The sequence below is a fragment of the Betta splendens genome, chromosome 16 (genome assembly GCF_900634795.4).
Source record: "Betta splendens chromosome 16, fBetSpl5.4, whole genome shotgun sequence".
NCBI classification, from domain to species: Eukaryota; Metazoa; Chordata; class Actinopteri; order Anabantiformes; family Osphronemidae; genus Betta; species Betta splendens.
In genome coordinates, this window is record NC_040896.2 from 12,534,954 (window position 1) to 12,554,286 (window position 19,333).

The 19,333-nt window shown below is 48.5% G+C and overlaps 2 protein-coding genes across 6 annotated transcripts in view; one reads left to right on the forward strand and one right to left on the reverse strand.

The window, feature by feature from the left end:
• Positions 1-23: 23 nt before the first annotated feature.
• khdc4 (KH domain containing 4, pre-mRNA splicing factor) lies at positions 24-5,185 on the forward strand. 2 transcript variants are annotated; one of them, XR_003783597.3, is made up of 14 exons: positions 24-194; positions 563-752; positions 848-976; positions 1,080-1,159; positions 1,250-1,302; positions 1,391-1,575; positions 1,704-1,915; positions 1,990-2,050; positions 2,143-2,203; positions 2,350-2,594; positions 2,708-2,854; positions 3,293-3,374; positions 3,467-3,552; positions 4,419-4,482. XR_003783597.3 is itself a non-coding variant. In XM_029130139.3 (14 exons), exons 1-14 carry the CDS (start codon positions 166-168, stop codon positions 4,643-4,645), a joined length of 1,815 nt encoding a protein of 604 aa, XP_028985972.1. In that variant the 5' UTR covers positions 24-165; the 3' UTR covers positions 4,646-5,185. The 2 variants fall into 2 exon arrangements, 1 of the variants encoding a protein (XP_028985972.1); XM_029130139.3 differs by having other exon boundaries at positions 3,265-3,374; positions 4,419-5,185.
• A 3,110-nt stretch (positions 5,186-8,295) lies between these two features.
• The window catches only part of zbtb7b (zinc finger and BTB domain containing 7B), a 17,639-nt gene continuing 6,601 nt past the window's right edge, over positions 8,296-19,333 (reverse strand). For 2 of the 4 annotated variants that reach the window (XM_029130147.3, XM_029130142.3), the window contains 2 exons: positions 11,283-12,319; positions 8,296-11,183 (listed from right to left, as the gene is read on the reverse strand). In XM_029130147.3, the coding sequence (XP_028985980.1) occupies positions 10,559-11,183; positions 11,283-12,313 (1,656 nt within the window). In that variant the 5' untranslated portion in view covers positions 12,314-12,319 and the 3' untranslated portion in view covers positions 8,296-10,558. Of the gene's footprint in view, positions 11,184-11,282; positions 12,320-12,493; positions 12,672-12,750; positions 13,146-13,533; positions 13,845-19,333 lie in introns of those variants that run through there. The other 2 variants (XM_029130146.3, XM_029130141.3) reach the window with 2 other exon arrangements.

Below are 19,333 nucleotides of genomic sequence, written 5' to 3' on the forward strand. Positions count from 1 at the left end.
GGACGTCTGGCGCCCTCTGGTGGCCAGTGAGCGACAGCAACCGGAGGCGGAAACGGCGAAAAGCGCAGCTAGCAACCGACATAGCTTACGTGGTCCAGATGCCAGGAGAGATTTCTCTACAGGTTCTTTTGATATAGGGGATTTGTTCCGTTACAGGGTTCGTTCATGTCATTTTGCGGAGCCCACAACGGCGGGTGAGTGTGACGGAACCGGCCGGTTTCATATATTCCTCTTATCGTCCTGCTACATCCAGCTAGCCGGCTAGCTTCGCGTTAGCCCCTTTATATAACATGGCGGGGTGTTGTTATGCTAGTTACCGTGTAGTTTAACAACATGAACGTGTGTCTGCAAATACAGACTATGTCGCTGTAACGCATGTACGTGGCTTTATAACAAACAAAACACCAAATATAACAATAACAATAGCTTGGCCTATAACTGTAGCTTTTTACACTAGGAACATTATCATTTGATCTCAACTGTTTTTGTCATTAGCAACTAACAACGTTTATTTGAGTTCAGGCAGTTTTTGAAATGTGTTTCTGGTGTTTGCGCCCTTCAGCCGTCGCAGCAAATGGGACCAGCCGGGGCCTGGCTCGGGCTCGGGCTCCGGCGGCATGGGGGAGGCTGAAGCTGCTCCCACCGGGGCTCTGGACGCCGCAGCTGCGGTGGCTGCCAAAATTAACGCCATGCTGGTGGCAAAGGGCAAACTGAAACCCTCGCAGATCGGAGCGCCGGGGCCTCCGGATAAGGTGAGCACCAGCGCCGTGGCCCGCAGCAGGTCAGAGACGGGTGCCGTGTCGGGTAGGTTCAGAACCTTGGAGTGACACGCGTTGTGTCCGCACAGGTCGTGGGTCTTGGAAAGCCACCAGCGCCAGTAAAAGCCAAAGACGACTTGGTGGTAGCGGAGGTCGAGATCAACGACGTTCCGATCACCTGCCGCAACCTCCTGACACGTGGACAAACGCAGGATGAGGTCGGCAGCGTGGACGCGCGCATCTTGCAGATAAAAGTCCCCCTTTGGCCGCACTGTGCATGAATAATTAGCATGTTTGTACGCTCTTTGTTACTTGTCGCAGATCAGTAAAGTGAGTGGAGCTGCGGTTTCAACCAGAGGGCGTTACATGGCAGCGGAGGAGAAAAGCAAAGCTCTGCCAGGGTGACTCCTTTCACCTTTTATTTTTAGGAACAAATACACTTGCTGTTGAACTTTTTTTGTGACACAACCGTGCTTCCTTTCTTTTTGCAGTGATCGGCCTCTATATCTACATGTCCAAGGACAGACTAGAGAGCTTGTTGACAGTCAGTATTTAATCCACATTTATTTAACTGGATGCATACATTCAAACCACCTCTCTACATAAATGTGTAACTTCTGATCTATTTTCAGGGGCAGTTAATAAAATCAAGGAGATAATCACTAATGGTGTGGTTAAGGCTGCAACTGCATCATCATCATCCTCCTGTTCATCCTTCTCTACAAGTGGGGCTTCAGTAACCGTTTACCAGCAGCACAACGTACCTCCGCCCTCACTGCCTTCCATGAATCACAACAAGCCACACTTTCAGTCTGGTGTAAGAGTTGCTTTTTGTAATTTTACTTTTCGTTTGTGTTTTATCTTCTTTTATACCAGTGGTTTGAGAGTTTGTAATAACTTATATAGTGGCTATTTTTTACTATTGGTACTCTTCTTCCACATCAGATGCACTATGTACAAGATAAAGTCTTTGTTGGCCTGGAACACGCTATCCCAGGGTTTGTGGTGAAGGAGCGGGTCGAGGGTCCTGGATGTACATACCTACAGCACATTCAGGCTGAGACTGGAGCTAAAGTCTTCCTCAGAGGAAAAGGTTCAGGTTGTTTAGAGCCTGCCTCTGGACGAGAGGCTTTTGAGCCTATGTACATTTACATCAGGTGAGTGTTGTCCTGTGAACTAAGACATGTAGATCATGGATCCTCTAGATCTAAATACAGTTTGCTTTTTCCAGTCATCCTAAACCAGAGGGACTTGCAGCAGCAAAAACACTGTGTGAGAACTTGCTTCAAACAGTGAGTACATTTGTGTACTATTTTTCTTTTTTTTACGTACCCGCAGTAGCACATGAAGATCCTCCACTGATTGTTTTTTTTTTTTTTTGCAGGTCCATGCAGAGTATTCTCGCTTCTTAAATCAAATGAGCACAGTGATGCCAACACAACAAGGTACAGACTGTGACTGAGATTTTATCTCTTGATTTGGCTCCCCAGCTGTAACATTTTCAGTCACACACTTGTCATAAACCATAATCAACACTTGTAAAAGGTGAGTGTGAGCGTAACTAAATCTGTCCGCACCCTTCCTTCAACAGGTTTTGCACAGCCTCCAGTGGTGAATGGGTTCCCTCCGCAGCCGCCCTACTACACCCCTGCTGGATACCAGCCAGGCTACCCCATGCCTGTACCCCCACCCCAGCCGCAAGCTGTCCCCCCACCTTATACGGTCCCCCCTCCTATACCTCCTGCAGCAAGCACAGCTGTGCCTCCTCAGTACCCCCTCCCTCCTACTCCAGCTACCGCTCCTGCTCCAGCTCCTGCTCCAGGCGCTATGCCACAGGTCGGCCTGAGCCATTGCAAATTAATTCTTTTGAACAGCAAATCAGAGTCTGAAACAGGAAACCAATCTGGACACCAGCAAAATGTTTTTTTTTTCTTCTCATCCTACTGCAGACTCTCGCTGCTGTGCCCTTCCCTCCATCGACTGCAGTGCCGCCCAAAGCAGCTCCACTCACTGCTACTCCAACCAACCCACCACAGAAAAGACGCTTCACAGAGGAGGTACCAGATGAGAGCGACAGCGGCCTACTGGGCTACCAGGTGATTAATGGCTCCCGTATTTTGACAACCCTCATCATTCTCGCCTTTTTTGTCTTTTGTTTGTATGTCAGGGATTTTTATTTCAGTTTGTTAATGTGTTTTTTTTTAATAATTTCCATTCTTAGTTTGAATTAATCTCATGTTTCTCTCCTGCCTCACTGTAATATTTCTGGATCTATGTCACCTCCTTCGCACCCAACGTTTTACTTACATTGGTTGCAGTGGTGCAGCCTACTGATTCATATTCCCTTGCAAGTTTTTATTAAGAATAAGGAACTACAGAAAAGGGGACTAAGCCTAATTAGTGTCTTTCATATTGAATATGGAAAACATTAGTTTATATATTAGGTGTCAGGTTAGGGCTTAGTTGAGGATTTCTGCTAATCACACCTGTGTTTTTTTGCTCATAGCATGGACCCAATTATATGACTAATTTAGGTGCAGGCTTCTCAGTGGGCAGCCCAGAGATCACAGGACCCCCACCAACATGTTCCTCTGGTCCAGCGAGTGAGAGGGACAGGTACCAAGAACTTTTATTTACATTGTATGAATGGAAAAACTCGTGTTTAGCAGACCTGGGTAACTTACAGTATTCCTCATTTTGTTCTTCAGCAGGCAGCTGATGCCTCCACCACCCATGCCTGTGAATGGAGTCAGACCCAAGATGGAGGAGAGGAGAGTGCCACAAGGCGTCGTGGGTAAGGGCATTATCCTTTGGACTGACAACTGACAAATCCCTTCTTAATTTCAAATCCACAGTTCCTGTTTGTGGAATCTGCACCTTACGAGCTCATCCCAGATCTATTGGCAGCCATAACACAGAACAGTGTAGAGTAAAACATAAATCGTCTGCACGGCCACTTACCTCTGCTCAGTTTCACTGGTCTTACTTTAGACTTGTAAGACCAGTTATATTAGGACACGTGATAAAAGGTGACTTTCTTTTGTATCTTAATGATGAATCAGTAATGGTTGGATCTCCCCTGTTGTTGTGACAGATTAGATAGATGGCGCGTTTCACACCTTCAAACTGGCCTTTATGCTTCTTATGATTCTTACAGGATTCTGCTGCTGTGACTAGAAATCTCCAGATAGTGAGGTGGAGCTATGACATCTTTTGTGTATGCTTCATTTGGTTTTTAAAGACGTCAGTTGACTCCACCTTGCCATTGCGATGACACCAGCCTCAAGTTTCTGTATTTTTCTTTCCCAACTAACAAGAATTTCTCCTGTTTCTTTTCCTGTTTTTTCTCTTTTTCTCTGTGTTTTTCTTCTCTTTCATGTATCTCTGGGGTGATGCTGGATTCTGATTGGGGGGGGGCACAACTTATCCTGTGGTGCTGTCCTGCCCCTTGATTGGATGGCCCAAACCGTGTTGGTCCCCACCAACCAATGGCTTCTTTCGAATGGCTCCCCCCTCCTCTACTCTCCTGAGAAACTGTGTTTGAAATAATTAACCTTTTACTTTTTCTATTTGGAACATGTTGCTGCTGTTGTGTTGTTGTTTTCCCCTATACTTCTCTCCCCCCTGTTCTTTGTTCTTCTTGTCCACCCTCTCTTTTAGAGCCTGCAGTGAAAAGATTAAAAACAGGTCTAGTGGCTTACACCGGTGACTCTTCTGATGAAGAGGAAGACCACTCTTCATCTAAAGCCTCAGGGCCAGGTAACCCTGAGACCTTTCTCCCCACCTCCTCAAGCTGGACACAGGGCTATCGCTGCCCTCCTCCACCACCTCCACGTGGTAAAGCACAGCCGCAGCAGCCATCTATTCCTTTCTGGATGGCCCCCTGAACCTGCACAGCTCTTGCCTCCCTCAGTATTTTGTACTAAGTATAACAGGATGTTGAATCAAAACTGAGCCTGTACTTTTTCCAGCATTCATCACCCATTCATCCAATGAATGACTTTGCTATGCGTTGGTATCTGGATTACTTTAGTACTTGGTTCCAAAAGGACATCTCATCTAATGTTTTGGAAAACTCCTGTTTTTTTTGTTTTCCTTTGTCAATGCACGCATAGTTTGAAGGAGGACATTTACTCCAAACTATGGTGGATGTATAGATGCAGTTCAGATAAGTGATGTTCTGCCCCTAGTGTCATGTTAAGTGAAATAGCCCGGGCAGATAAAATGCTTGAATGGTGTGTTTGTTTAAACAGTATGACGCAGCAATGATGTTGTACATCGCTCATCAATTTTCATTTTCACCACCTTTGGTTTTTCTGTCCATCTTTTCCTGTTCTGGTCTTTTTGTACAGATCACATTGAATCAATACGGCAGTTAACCTTTTGAATTAGGTGCTCTTAAAAAATAAACTTAATTTATTGCTGTGCTTAATGATGTGTTTATTATATTGTATTATTTCTGTAGAAGTTGGAAGCATTAAACCTGAAGTAATTGTCTGCTTCATGGCAACGCCATCCTGCTTTATATACAAATGGTAAAACTCTATGAAGTACAATACAACCGTAACCCATGTAATCATGCTCCTGTGAAGGGGTGAATGCTGATGTGGATGCCTGTACACTCGGAGCATCTCAGTTTCTGCCTGTCTTGGGTGATTTTCATGTACTGAGCGAGCCGACTCTCAGTGACAGATCTGAAGTGACATATGAGGCACATATGGTGTGTCCCTCTATTCGCTTACTGAGCTCCCACATCATGTAGGTCTCTGAGACTTCTGCCACCCCTCACACAAACCTTCACATCATCATATCCGTCTATCAGTCAAAATCTACTGTCTACGTGCATCCATGTGGCAGTTCCTTAGTCTCCCTGCAGGGGGTGCCCCGACCACAGCTCTTACCTTTGTAGAACTTCAAAGTGCAGCTTGGATAACATCAGTCTGAATAAAAACACATTTAACACATCCTCTGAAGCGGCTGTTTATTGTCGTGTGTGGTGTATTTGAAGAATTACAAATTTATCCATCACTGTAACAGCTGCAGGTCCCAGAGTGCTCTCTGCTTGAACCAGGTCATCAAAATCCATCAAAACATCAGTGGACACACGCTGGGGTGGTGATAGAAGCGGAGGACCCTCCTGACATCACTCCCAGCACCCCCCCCCCCCTTGCACCCACACTACAAGAGTACAGAGGAAGCAAACATTTCAAAGTAAACCAACAGCCCAGATTTGGACTGGAAGCACACACCTATGTGTCTTAGCTGCACATCTCTGCCTCCACTGTGCACGGCATCTTCACCGGCTTCGTCCCAGAGTTCCTTCCCTCCCAAAGCTGCCTCGACAACAGATCACAGGTGCCACAGCAACCGTCTCTGCGTTGGAAACTGTTGTCAGGCACCTGAACACCCCTTGAGGGAGAAAGCTGCAGCAGCACAACTGCATGAGGACTTCAGTTAGGAATTCAATTAGAACCAAATGTACAACCCATTCTGTTCCACGTCTTAGCAGTGTTAGGATACTGGCTGTAGCAGCGTCTCTACTGTTCGTCTGCAGGGAAAGGTGGCTTGAGTCTGACTTCCCTTCGTTTGCCCTCGAGAGGCTCGATGAGAGCCGCGTCCTCCCTCATTATAAACACATCAAGGTCGTAGCCGGAGCCACAGGCGTTCATGCCTAAAAACCCTGCTTTTTTGCTTCATTAACAGCTATCTGGTCAAAGAAAAGATAATTCGCCACAAACGCCATAGTCTGCAAAGAATCCCTGTATGGAGCTGTTTACCTAATTTGATGACTGGTTGTAAGTCTCCTCTTATGTAGATGTCTGCAACATGAGCACCCGTGGCCCGGCCAGACATGCAGGCAGCCCTCGATCATGACACATTATCTCACAGCCTTTACATGTCCCGGGCTCCCCCTCATCAGCATTCACCACAAGGTGCTTAGGCCGAGCACACAGGGAAGAGGGAAATATCAGTCATACGGAGCAGAGTACAGGAGTCATTACCCGAGTCTGACAAATGAAATGTCCATGGCTGCTCTTCCTTCCTGTTCCAACCTGCCGCCACTGGCACTGTGTATGAAGCTCCAGTTCATTCCAGTGGAGAAACCTGCTCCTCCTCCGACCCGGAGACCTGAGACTTTGGCCTCGTCCAGGATCCAGTCTGGTCCTTTTGTTTGGTCTCACCTGGTTTCACCCATGAGGAAGACACAGCACGTACAGAGATGAATAAAAATGTATCTGACGCACCTGTTGTTGTGGATCATGTTACTTGTATTATACTAAACTGAATATCAACACACCAGCCTTGTCTTATAATAACATTAACTCAGGACTTTTTTTTGAAGTTCAGGATGCTTCATTTATTCACTTAAAATGAGCTTTTTAAATAGCTTCATCATGGACACTCTACCATATTTATTCTAACTGCTTAACATTCAATTTAAAAACTTAAGACTTCCACTTTACTGAAACATAAACACACAACATAACAAATTGCAAAAGGTGCGTTGGTGAAAGCATATGGACACTTACCTTGTATTCTGCATTGTGTCTCGCTGGATCTTGTAGTTTGTGTCAGGATGACGCCGTGACGCAGACCTGGCGGCTGAGGTTAAGCCTGAGGCCCCGTGCAGGTCTGCAGGTCCCGCAGCATCCGCCGCGGCGGCATCCTGCATCCTGCATCCTGCAGGTGGATGCGGACACCTCCGCCGCGCGTCGCCCGCTTCAGCCCACGGGCTCCGCGCGGCTCCACGCGGCTGCGGGTCGCGCCCCGACGCCCCTGCCGCTCACGTGAACCGGCAGCTTCCTCTCAATTAAACTAAGAGGATAAACGTCTTACACGTACAGTAACATCCGATCGCAGCTACCGGCACCGAACCTCCAGGTACCAGTCAGTCGAGCGCATCTTTAAGCCCGTTGGTGCACGATCTGAAGGATTAGAACCAGTGAGCGGACCGGCACGAAGCTGTTTAACAACCGAGGTCCAGTTGACTCAGTAGAATTTGTTCAGTTTGACAACTAGTCTTTTTCATAGCAGACGTGTTACGCTCACAATATGTGGCTCTAAAGTGAATAATGACATTTAAACTAAATGACAACAACAACAATAATAATGTGCCTCTTCATTACGTGTAAAATAGCTAATGGGGCATTTAAGATTAAGCACATGTTATGTAATCTGAACCACAGGAGAAAGAACATATTGAATAAACGAATATAGAATTTTTAGTCACTTTACTTTGAAGGGGAACCTCCAGGAAATAAAAATGTATAAGATCAACTGCAGTTTCCTGTTTGAAATAAAGTTAGATTTAGATGAACTGAATTATTCTAACGTGACTCAATGAGTCATATTATGATACGGTTACTAATAGACTGTGACTGTATTTTATCGGGGATGTGGTGGATCCACGGGTGTGTGAGTCTGCAATTGTCATAGGACAATTCTGTGGGCGTCGTTGTCCACATATCGTTATTCAACTGTAAAAAAAACCCCAGATGTAGCAGTGTTTTGCAAAATAAAATGATAACAGAAAAGGCAAGCTTAGATATATTTATTTTCTTTATATTATCTGAAACAAATGATGGGGAAATTAATTCATATCTCTGAGAAAGTTCCACTAACAACAGAAAGACAAAAATGTATCCCTGATAGCGGGGTCTCTACTCATAACAGACCCCAGGTCCCTTCACCGTAGCCAAGAAAACAAACAGCTCACGTAGAAACACACACTTCACAGCTGGCATCAGTTAACCCTCATTCATTCACAAAGCTCTGAGTGGGAGCACCAACACCCTTCACCAACAGGACCAACTGTCGCACTGCTTTTCCAGTAAGACTGGTTCCTGTAAGGCCAGGATTTTACTTTCATTACTATTATTTCCTGATTTTTTTTACTTCACAATAGGTTGGAATGACTGTGTTTTAACACCAACACACATAAAACAAAATCTTTTATTCTGAAACATCTGGCCTTACACGAAGAGCGTCAGTCTCCCTACAGCACCATACAATTTCTTCCCATTTATTATTTTGTATAATCACTTAGTGCATCGCTCAAGATTTCCTGAGAATAGTTGCAGCACAAAAAACAAAAAAACAAAATCTAAGGCAACTTCATCCCAATATATTATATTTGACTACAACTGTGTACTAATATTCAAGGTATGTTGATTTCAAAGAAGTTTTAACTATTTAAATTTCTATTGTCTGAGTGAGTTCATGGACTAGATATTGAAGGGCAGAAAAAAAGGCTTGAAGCTCTCGAATCTCATAGTGCAAATAAACTGGAAATGAGAAATGATTTACTACACAACGACGAGCTGATAGTGCACGCAGCCAGACCAGCACAACTGCTACAGCAGGTTCTGACCACATGGGTTGAGGAGAGAGAGAGGAAAAACAAAAAAAAACAAAAAAACAACCTGTGGTCACTTAAAGCTATCAACGACAGGATTCAACCCTGCAACAGCCGGTAAAGGTCTGTTCTGGGGAAAGCACTGTGAAACAGCACAGAACAGGTTTTTGGTTGAAGAGAAGACCATGGTCCCTTTAGACACAGCAGTGGCCAAGCTATCGAACGTGATACAGTACTCTATGAATTGTATGAACCTGAAAGCATGCTGAAAATGCCACACAGCTCCTTTTTACCCCCCGACCGTCCTCCCTACTCTGTGCCCTTCTTGGAATGTGCCTGTGTTATTGCAGTACCTGACGGGGTTAAATGTGCAAAGACTGCATTCAAGGAAGAATCGCCAAAAGAAGACACGCGGCCGCTTAAACGGCCTCTGGGTGCATGAAGACGTGTGTGTGTGTGTGTGTGTGTGTGTGTGTGTGTGTGTGTGTGTGCTGTGTCCAGCGCTGGATTCGGTCTCACGAAAGAGTTTCAGCAGAAGAGCCATAATAAATAATAATAAATAAATAAATACAGAAAAAGGAGCAAGCCTGTCATTCATCCCGTCACCTTGCCCCAGTTTCTTGCCCCAAATGAGTGAACTGGAAGACTGAAATCCACAGACTGGTGAAAGAAGAACCGACAACAATAATCAGCATCAACTCATTGACCCAGACTCCCTCTGTTTTGGTCAGGCATTGAACACGGAGTCCCACAACTACGAAACACTCAAATATAAAAGTAGATTCTTTCTCTTGGCTATCGAGCAGCTGGGGTGAACCCAATTTTGGCTACAATTCACTTCCCTCCTCTCCCTTTAAGTCATGATTTAAGAGAAAAGGTTCAACTAAAATCTTTGGTTTAAGCACCAAATCAAAGAAAAGAAGATTACTGATATAAGATTGCAGCTCCACCAGCGGCCGCTAGAGGCCAGCGGACTCGCAAACTCAGTCTCGTGACGTGTGACTTGAATCGCACCTGAATCTCTGCATCCTTTTTGTACGTAAAATATACATCTTCAAACATCCTTCCATGACACAGCTCTGGGGTTTTAGTTTGCATAGTGAAAAGCGTCCCAGTAACCACTCACTCAACACAAGCATGTCCAGCTAGAAATAAAAAAAACACCAAACCGAGAAACAGCTCAAACCTAAAATACAGGAAAATTAAACAGCAACTAAGAAATCAAATTTAAGAGACAAATTAAATCTTATGCCAAAAGCAAGGGGACAAACATTTAAAATATCTGAAAAACCCGTTTTCCATTTTCTCTCTCACACTCTCTCTATATGTATCATTTAGTTATTCTTAAGCGCTCCCTGTGTTAGCAGCAGGTCATTAGTCCAGCTACCTGAGGAGATAGTTGTTGTTTCGTGCCTCATCACGCACGCACACGTATATACACAAACTATTCCTCCTCCTCGGCCTCCTCTTCTCCCATTTCGTCCTCGCCGTCGTCCACCCATTGGTGGCGCTGCGCGTTGGGCGAGTGGGTCCCTCCGGGGTCTTCGCCCTCCGCCTCTCTGCCCCCTCGCTGCTGCAGCCGCCGCAGGAACAGCTCGGGGTAGGCGGCCAGGCCGTGGGGCCCGAGATGGGCCAGCGCCTGGTAGGCGAGGGAGCGTTCCCGCTCCATGTCACCCGGGAACACCAGCGCCGGGCCGCCGCCGGAACCGCCACCGCCGCCGTCCAGCGCCGCGGCGGGGAGGAACACGGAGGGGTGAGCCCCCAGCGGCAGCGCCTCCAGGGGGTTGGACGCCTCCCGCCGCCCGCCGCCGTCCTCCGCCGGCTCGCGGCCGCGCCGGGGCCGGCGCGCGTGCAGCTCCAGGCAGCTGTGTCCCTTGCGGTGGCGCTGGAGGTGGTCCTCGCGGGCGAAGGCCTTGTGGCAGAGGGGGCACTCGAAGGGCCGCGCCCCGCTGTGCAGGGACAGGTGGTTCTTCAGGTCGTACGAGTGCAGGAAGCGGGCCGGGCAGTGGGTGCAGGGGTACGGGCGCTCCCCCGTGTGCTTCCGCATGTGGATCTTCAGCTTGTCGTTCCTGAGGAAGGGGCAGAAGCGAACACGGGATCAACACAGGCAATAGGTCAATATGAGGCGAGAGAAGTTGGTTTTGCGGGTGTTTGACGATGTTTCATACCGAGTGAAGCGAACGCCACAGGCGGAGCACTGGAACGGCTTCTCTCCCGTGTGAGTCCTCATGTGTCGGGGGAGTTTCCCGGCTCCGTGGATGATCTTCTGACAGACGGGGCACTGCTGCGGCGTCTGAGACTTCCTCTTCCTCCCGCCTCCCGCCGCCGCCGCCGCCGCCCCCTGGGCCGACACAGCGGTGGTCAGGGAGGTGCTTCCCATTATCATCCCGTTGAAGGACTCCACCTCGTCGTCCTCCGACACCTTGTCGGGGCCGGGAGGCGGGTGCGCCAGGCGGGGGCGCTCGTGCAGCCAGTGGGGGAGCTCCCCGTTCAGCGCGGCCCCTCTCCCCGGCTCCTTCACCGCCCTGGGATCCCCATTCTGCCGAGGTCTGTGCTGCTCCTCCTGGTCGGGGCTGGGCGGCTGGGTCGACGGCAGAGAGCGCAGGCTGTCGGACGCAGGCGAGGGGTGCGAGACGGGGGACGCGTGAGGCGGGTTCATATCATACGCCTCGACCTTCTTCACTTTCTTTCTGTCCGTTTTCCTCCGGGAGCACTTCACGCCCGCCGCCAGACCGGCGGTGGCCACGCGCTGGGCCCTCTGCTCCCCCGCCGTCTCGCCCTCCGTCTCCGCCGTCTCGCCGAGGATGTCCCGGCAAGCGTCGGCCACGCACTGGATGCCCAGGAGCTGGGCCCCGCGCAGCACGTCCCTCATCCCGGAGCTGGGGATGGTCAGCGTGGCGGTGTAGGCGAACTCCAGCAGGGCGTCCAGCGCGTCGGGGGCCACGCAGTCCAGCTGGCACACGCTGAAGCCGCCGCCGCCGCCGCCCTCGCCGCGGCCCTCCTCCGCGCCGAACAGCTGGCGGAAGTAGAGGCTGACGGCAGCCATGACGGAGCGGTGCGTGGGGTAGCGCGCCCCGCGGGACGTGAGCGTGAGGTCACACAGGAGCCCCGTCCTCCTCTGGTCATTGAGGTGGGATAAGAGCTCGTTGCTGTGCTCCGGGAAGGGGATCCCAATCAGGCCGTCCTCTCCTGGAGACATGGCCACCTGCGTGAAGAAGAAGCATCCTCTGCATTAACATACAACATTAACATGCTCAGATTATCCAGTTTACTTATTTAAGAGAACCCAAGCTAAACATGCCAAAAGTAACATACGCAGTTCGCTTTAAACCAGGCTTAGTGAGAACCCCCCCCTTCATCCTCCCCTCCTTACCCTCACCTACGTTCTTTACAGATTAGTAAATCAGAGAGCGGCACGTTCTGCCGGCGAGGTGGGAGATGGGCCATCGGGACAAGGCCACAAGAAGAAACCACAAAAGCGAAGACTGGAAGATCTTCAAAGCAGAGGGGATGAGGAAGAAACGATCGACGGCGGTGACGCAGGATTATGCAATAAACTGTGGGTGTGGTGATCAAAGGGCAGTAGGTTAAGTCCTGTGTGAAACCTTTATAGCATTAACTGTTTGATTAAAATACCTGGACAAGGAAGAGAGGGAGCGTTGGAAGAGGAAGGGAGGACGGGCGAGCAGGCAGGGGACAGGGAGGAAGTGACAGGCTCGAGTGGGTGAAAGGGGGGAGCACCAGCAAAAGAATGAGGAAGGAAAAAACAGCGAGAGAAGAATCGCAACCCTCATGAGCGTCACGCACGGAATAAAATAAGAACTGGACGAGCGGCACGTAGGCGCCGGTCAGGCCTCGCGTCGCCTCGCTTCAGCGTGCGGCAGCGGCGGCAGGCAGCTCGCGCCTTCGGCTCCCTCAGCTCGGGCCTCGCCCCGGTCCCACGCTGCGCCTGTGCACCAGCAGCGCCTCGCACACCTGAGCGGACCAGATTTTCCACAAACAAGCCTGGCTCCAGATTCCCCCGTCCCTGCCCTCCGCCTCCCTCCCATAGCAACCGGCAGCCCCCTGGCCGTCCAATAACCGCGCTCGCCTGGTGCCCAGAGGGCTCCGCACAGCCATGGCACATCCACCTGACGAACCTGCTCCAAAACACACCCTTCTAAACACACACGCACGCACACACATCGTGCAGATCCGTGGCTCCCCCCACCCACCATTGTTCGATTTAACCTGTTGTGCGATGATCTTGACGCTAGGCTATTTACAACACATAGACTTGTACTCCACCCCTACAACAAAAAAGCCCAAGCAGCTGAATAGAGGCTTCAAGAACTCGCCGACACATTTAGAAACTTTTTCAGCCTCTCCGAGGTTCGAATCGATGTCGAAGCCTTCAGACTCTCGAAGCGCTAGTCCTACCTTCCCTGTCTTTAAGGGCACGGGCACAGTCAGCTGGAGGCGAGGCAGCGTGCGTCGCATGGCATCCATCTTTCGGCTCTCTACAAGCCTCCTCCTTTCCTGTACCGTCTCTTTGTGAACCACTTTGCTAGTTTCCGTCTGCCTTCAGATGTGTAACTTTACGGTCTGATCTACGTCAGAACTCGGGGCGACGCGCTCATCCTTGGGGATGTCTGCCTCTGTCGCACATTCTGTCACTCACTCTCCTTCCTGTTCTATCAGAAGAGGGTGCACGGTGACGAAGACAGATTCAGAGACACCCCTCCCCCCCCGGGTCGCCTACGCGCCCCCTCTCCAAAACCCAACGGCCCATTTTCCGAACAGTTTCCGATAAACACGAGCTCCTAGTCGACCTCTCCCTGTTGAGAAGGAGGCCGACAGGTGGACGGGCGACGGCGCACGCGGAGCCACGACGGGACCGAGGATCACGGAGAATAAATAACCTTCAGGCTTCACACGCACGTTAGTTGAACTGGTTCGACAGGAAGGAAACCAGCACATGCAACCAAAACACATCAGAAATAGCAATATTTTTTAGTCAACTTAGAAAATGTCAGAGTTGAACAACCATGTAAGAACCAAAATCATATTGACATTATGAGTCATTTTACACCCAGGAACAAAGATTCAGGTAGGTGCAATATGAGACCTGAGCACAATACGTCTTACTACAGAGAACCAGCTCTTCGTTTGAAACCACCTGTCAAATATGACATTAAACAATAAAATACAACAGCCTCTACACAGATATTTGGTATTTGTTTAAGCTGAATCGTCTCCTCTGCTTGAAGTCAGAGTGGCAGCGACGGCATGCGTCGGGCCGCCGCAGTGAGGAAGTGGAGGGGCATCTGCTCGATTCGTCTTTTTCACTGAAATGAATCATTTTAGAGGAGTTTTTTAAAAAGGAGAGATGCCAAATGTTTTGCATTTTAAAGCAATAAAAAGAAATGGCTTTAGTTTTGAGCCGAGGTCTTCAGGGTTAAGCTTTGGGGCCGAGTTCACATCGTTTACCGACAGACAGATCTCCAAATGAGTCAAGAAGCACCGTGAGTTGTGTGATAATATCATATTGACAAGACCGCACGTGGAAAAAGCATCACGGGGGAAAAAAAGCACCTGTCGTAAACACACAAGCAGCCTCTGTAGGACAAAGTGTAGAAGCATCCCTCATCCTGATCACAAGCAGACGCCACGACATGTTTAAGTGCCACTCTCCCGCTAATCACAGTCTGGAGGCATTCAGAAAACACGGGCACAGCTAATAACACACGACCATTCGTCACAAAACATATTGGTCCATTTGCGTCAAAGCCCCGGAGCAAACGGGCTCTAAACCCTAAAAGAGCGGACACTTTAGGCGAGCAGGGCAGAAAGCGAGACACAAAGGGGTTTTAGGAGGAGCACACGAAGGCGCCGCACGCTAAATTTCCGGCGCAGAATAGAAAAAAAAAACAAAAAAAGCATCATGGGTGGTTGGTGGTTGGTGCTTGTTATTTCAGGCATATTCCTTAGAACACAGACGCGTTTCGGAAAGTAATAAGATCGCAAAGAAGATGCAGTGATTCCCATCAGTTTTCTGCCTCTTTGTGTCTGACTCACGTTTAATACTGAGACACACACACACACACACACACACACACACACACACACACACACACACACACACACACACACACACACACACACACACACACACACACACACACACACACACACACACACACACACACACACACACACACACGTTCATCCCCTTTGTTGTCACCAACCCAGGACAAGTCTGCGTAAGCGACTGAATGTTGCACCGCACTGTAACTACTGTTGGTGTTGAACACAGCCCACAGGCCGATAACACAAACTCTGTTTGTTGTGCACACAAAATAACAAAGCCACATGCATGTTTTCAGCTATTATTATCAATCAATACTGTCGTGGTGCGTTTACTCGTCCGAGTTTAGTTCAGCATTTTTACATTTGGGGCTTTTATTTATTGTTTTTGCTCCAAAAGTTCTTACTGGTAAATATTTATTTTTCTGCAACAAATGCTTCAGATGTTAAGATGTTATCCTTCCAACAATTGAGTGTTCTCTCTTTCTTTGTTTTTTGTTCTCACCTCCCACTCTTTTTGTCGACGGTGGAGGAATTCACCTCCTCTGCATCTCTACGGTTTCCTCATCCCTTGCTTTCATTATGCACACGCGCTTCCTTTCACTTGACGACGAGGATTCGTTCGTTGGTTTAAAAAAAAGCAGACGAAGCGGACGACAACGCTTAACTTTGTAAAAGATTTTGTAAAGTTTCGACTGCCAGGGAAACGATCGCAACCTCAGCGGTGGACAGATTGTGAAATAAATAAAGAGTCGAATGTAGCACGTTAAGAGAGACAGGATTCGTTTTTACTGAAAAGAAAATGGAAACTTAAATCCACCATTAGTGTCCAACAACACAGTTCAACTAACAATAAAAAAAGGCTGGTGTGTGTGGGGGCCAGGAAAATGACACAGAGATTTATCCTCCAGCATGAAGCAGGTCACATTGATAAAGTAATAGATCATGAAATTCACTGCACACACAGTGAGTCTTTGTGGTGACTGGAACTAGAAGCGTTACTATTATTTTTATGGCTCTTATTTTCCGTTAAAGGCTGTGAGTTCTACCAGTCCACCTCAATTATATCAGGCCCCAGCTCTAAAAGGGGGAAAATATGACTTTATACTATTCACAGAAAAGTGCAGCTCAGAGGGAGAAGGAGAAAAGCTTTTATGAAGTCTGATGTCAGACGTTTTCCAAAGTGCCTGTAAAGCGCCCGTGTCTTTGTGTGTTGCTTCATGTAAACAGAATATAAAGGCTTCACTGCCATCAAGCTAGAAATTAAAATCAAACAGAGGGAGGCATGTGCCATCGATACGAGTCGAGTTATGACGGTAAAGTTCTCGCAATTAGGGAGGCGCTGTTCTGAAGGTACACACACACACACACACACACACACACACACACACACACACACACACACACACACACACACACACACACACACACACACACACACACACACACACACACACACACACACACACACACGAGGTGTCATTCAGAACTGTAACTTAACTAATGATGCTCGACAACCACTACTGCACCACAAAAAAGCACCACACAAAACACAACTAGCAGCCAAACGCGTGTAAAATAAAGACTGGAGTTCATACCGTTTCTCCTCCACTCACTCGTCCTCCTGTCTTTTCTGTGACCAGCTGAGTTTAATAGCACAAAAGGAATAAGACAATGATTTCACCCTCTGTGCACCTCACTTATTTGGGGCTGTGAATGAGCGTGGTGGTGCTGGGACAGCTTCTGAGGAAGAGCAGGGGAGGAGGAAATGGGGGGGGGGGATGAGAAGACATGAGAGTACACACACACACACACACACACACACACACACACACACACACACACACCAAACCAAAGCTGCAGGTCTGAGTGCAGAACCTTCACTCGTCAGCGACAACTGTGCCCCAGAGCACATGCGAGCTCTGCCTCCAAACCAGCACATGCAGGTCCTCTAACGATCCGGCTCATCTCTGCTCCCGGCCGATAAAACACCAGCTCCACCTGCTCTGCTCCCCGACAGTTCCCTCCGGACCGGACATTTGCATCCCACCAGGAGATATAAAAACAGACGCCAGCGGCGAGAATTTGAATCGGCATTTGAATTTGTCAAAGACAAGACGTGAGACGCCGCGGCGATAATTGGACTGATTGCACAGGAATAAAAATGAAAAACGTTGCGTTGAGCCGGGGGTGGACGGCAGAAGTTGGCTCAGCGATTTGATTCAAGAAAGCCTTTAGCGAACAGGCCCTCCTCTGTCCTTACTGTAACTGGGGCATAATGGTGCGTCCGTGTGTGTCTGCGTGTGTGCGCCGGTGTGGGCGCATGCGCACACTGAGGTCTTAGTTCCAAGAACACATTACATTATTAATTTGGCTGGCAGAGCAGAGGCCCTTATCCCCTCGCCCTCCCACACCACCACACCACCGCCAGCTACAGCAGCAGCCAGTTTGCATGCCAGACCTGGACACCAGCGAGAATCTGCCCAGGGATTATCAGCTTATCAGCACATGAGACAAGACATTTCACTGCGCGCACACACACACACACGCACACACGCACACACACACAATAAAAAGGTGTATTTGTCGTCTCAATTAAGAGCTTTGCAACACTAACGTGAAACATCACATCTCGTATATAAAGAAAAGCTATAACCTCAACCTGTCTGGGCCCAAAACTCCTCATTTCAAACTGTTGTGGAAGTAAAGTAAAAATTAAACACGTATATTTCGCTGGATGTGGACTCCATGTTTACTGAACCTATGGGTCACAAGAGATTCACCAGCCATTTGCTGGTCAGTATCAGACAGACAGCTGACGCTATTGTTTATTATTTTCTAACCGTGTCAGATGCCTTTTTAGATGTTTTTATGTATGGAAATCAGTCCACAGCTTTAAAAGCACATGACGGATACTTTAAAACAAGATCTGGCATTGTTTCTTCTTTTTTTTTTATTCCAAGGAAACATTGAGTAAATTTGTTCGAAACTAATGATTCAATATAACATCGAAATGATTTCCCCGTGAACTTGAAGAGATGAGTTCTTAGGGGCTTTCGATAGAAATGTGCCACAGTGACAGAGCGCGAACAAGAGCAGGAAAATAAATCAATCTGAGGTCGGAAAGAGGAAAACGGCCCGATATTTGAGAAGAGACAACAGAACGAACATGAGGGAGGCATGTTTTCTAAAACACACATGTTCTTAGAAATCAGACCAGCAAAAAGAGGGTATGGGGGAGGAGAAAACATGAGAGTGAGTGAATGGGGAGTGGGTGTAGAGATACTCTGAAAGATAACGCCGCGCTGAGGGGAGGTTAAGACAGGAAAATCTAGTCCTGGCCTCCAACAATCTGTGTTAGCGAGGAGACATGAAACAAGAGTCGAGAGAGTTGAGTTACAAGGGGGGAGGAAGGGGGGAGACAGAGCGAGAGAAGGGAGAGGAGCCGCGGCGTGACGGCTGGGAGATAAACAGAGCGGCTGAGCAGGAGGCGAGCACATGCACGCAGCCACAGGAAGTCGCAGAGTCCCTGCAGGTGTGCGCGCGTGTGCAGATGTCTGAGGGAGAGATGCGGTGGCAGCCACCTCTATCATTAGCATCACCAGAAGGGAGTTTCAGCCCAAGATGGAGCGCGCACATGTGAGAGTGAGGGGAGCTGACGGAGCGCTTTCACACGCTGCTCTCCCTGTCTGTAGCTCCTTGTCCGGTCAGCACATTCTCTCCACCCCCCCAAAAAAAAAAAAAAAAAAAAAAAAAAAAAAAAAAGTGAAGGCCGTGAGCACGAACGTGGGCGAATCGTACCACCGAACGCGCAGCAGCAGGACGGAAGCTTCACGTTCACGCACGCGTGGGCTTTAATCGCGTCTGATGAGCTCGTTTTAGGCGAAAACGGGCAGAGGCGCCGCGAAAACCGGGTGCGATGAAGCGTGCGTTTCTACCAGCACACGTCTTACCCAGCGGAGCCTTCGTCGACTGAACTGGAAGTAGATGAGCCAGCGCGGCAGCTCGTCCTCCACTTCACTTCATTCAGAGCCAAAAGGAAAATAATGAGAGAGTTTAAACGCGTTTTTAGAGAGGACCCGGGAGAATATTTACAGTAGGTACAGTAGAAACGTTCAGCAACGTGAAAGTTGCTTCTCAGTCAGACTTTCCA

Bases quoted from the DNA above. Each gene is read 5' to 3' on its own strand.
- khdc4 (XM_029130139.3), top strand. From the start codon at position 166: ATGTCATTTTGCGGAGCCCACAACGGCGG. The intron at 977-1,079 runs GTCGGCAGCGTG...TACTTGTCGCAG, and splicing joins GTGGACAAACGCAGGATGAG to ATCAGTAAAGTGAGTGGAGC. The intron at 3,553-4,418 runs GTAAGGGCATTA...CCTCTCTTTTAG, and splicing joins AGTGCCACAAGGCGTCGTGG to AGCCTGCAGTGAAAAGATTA.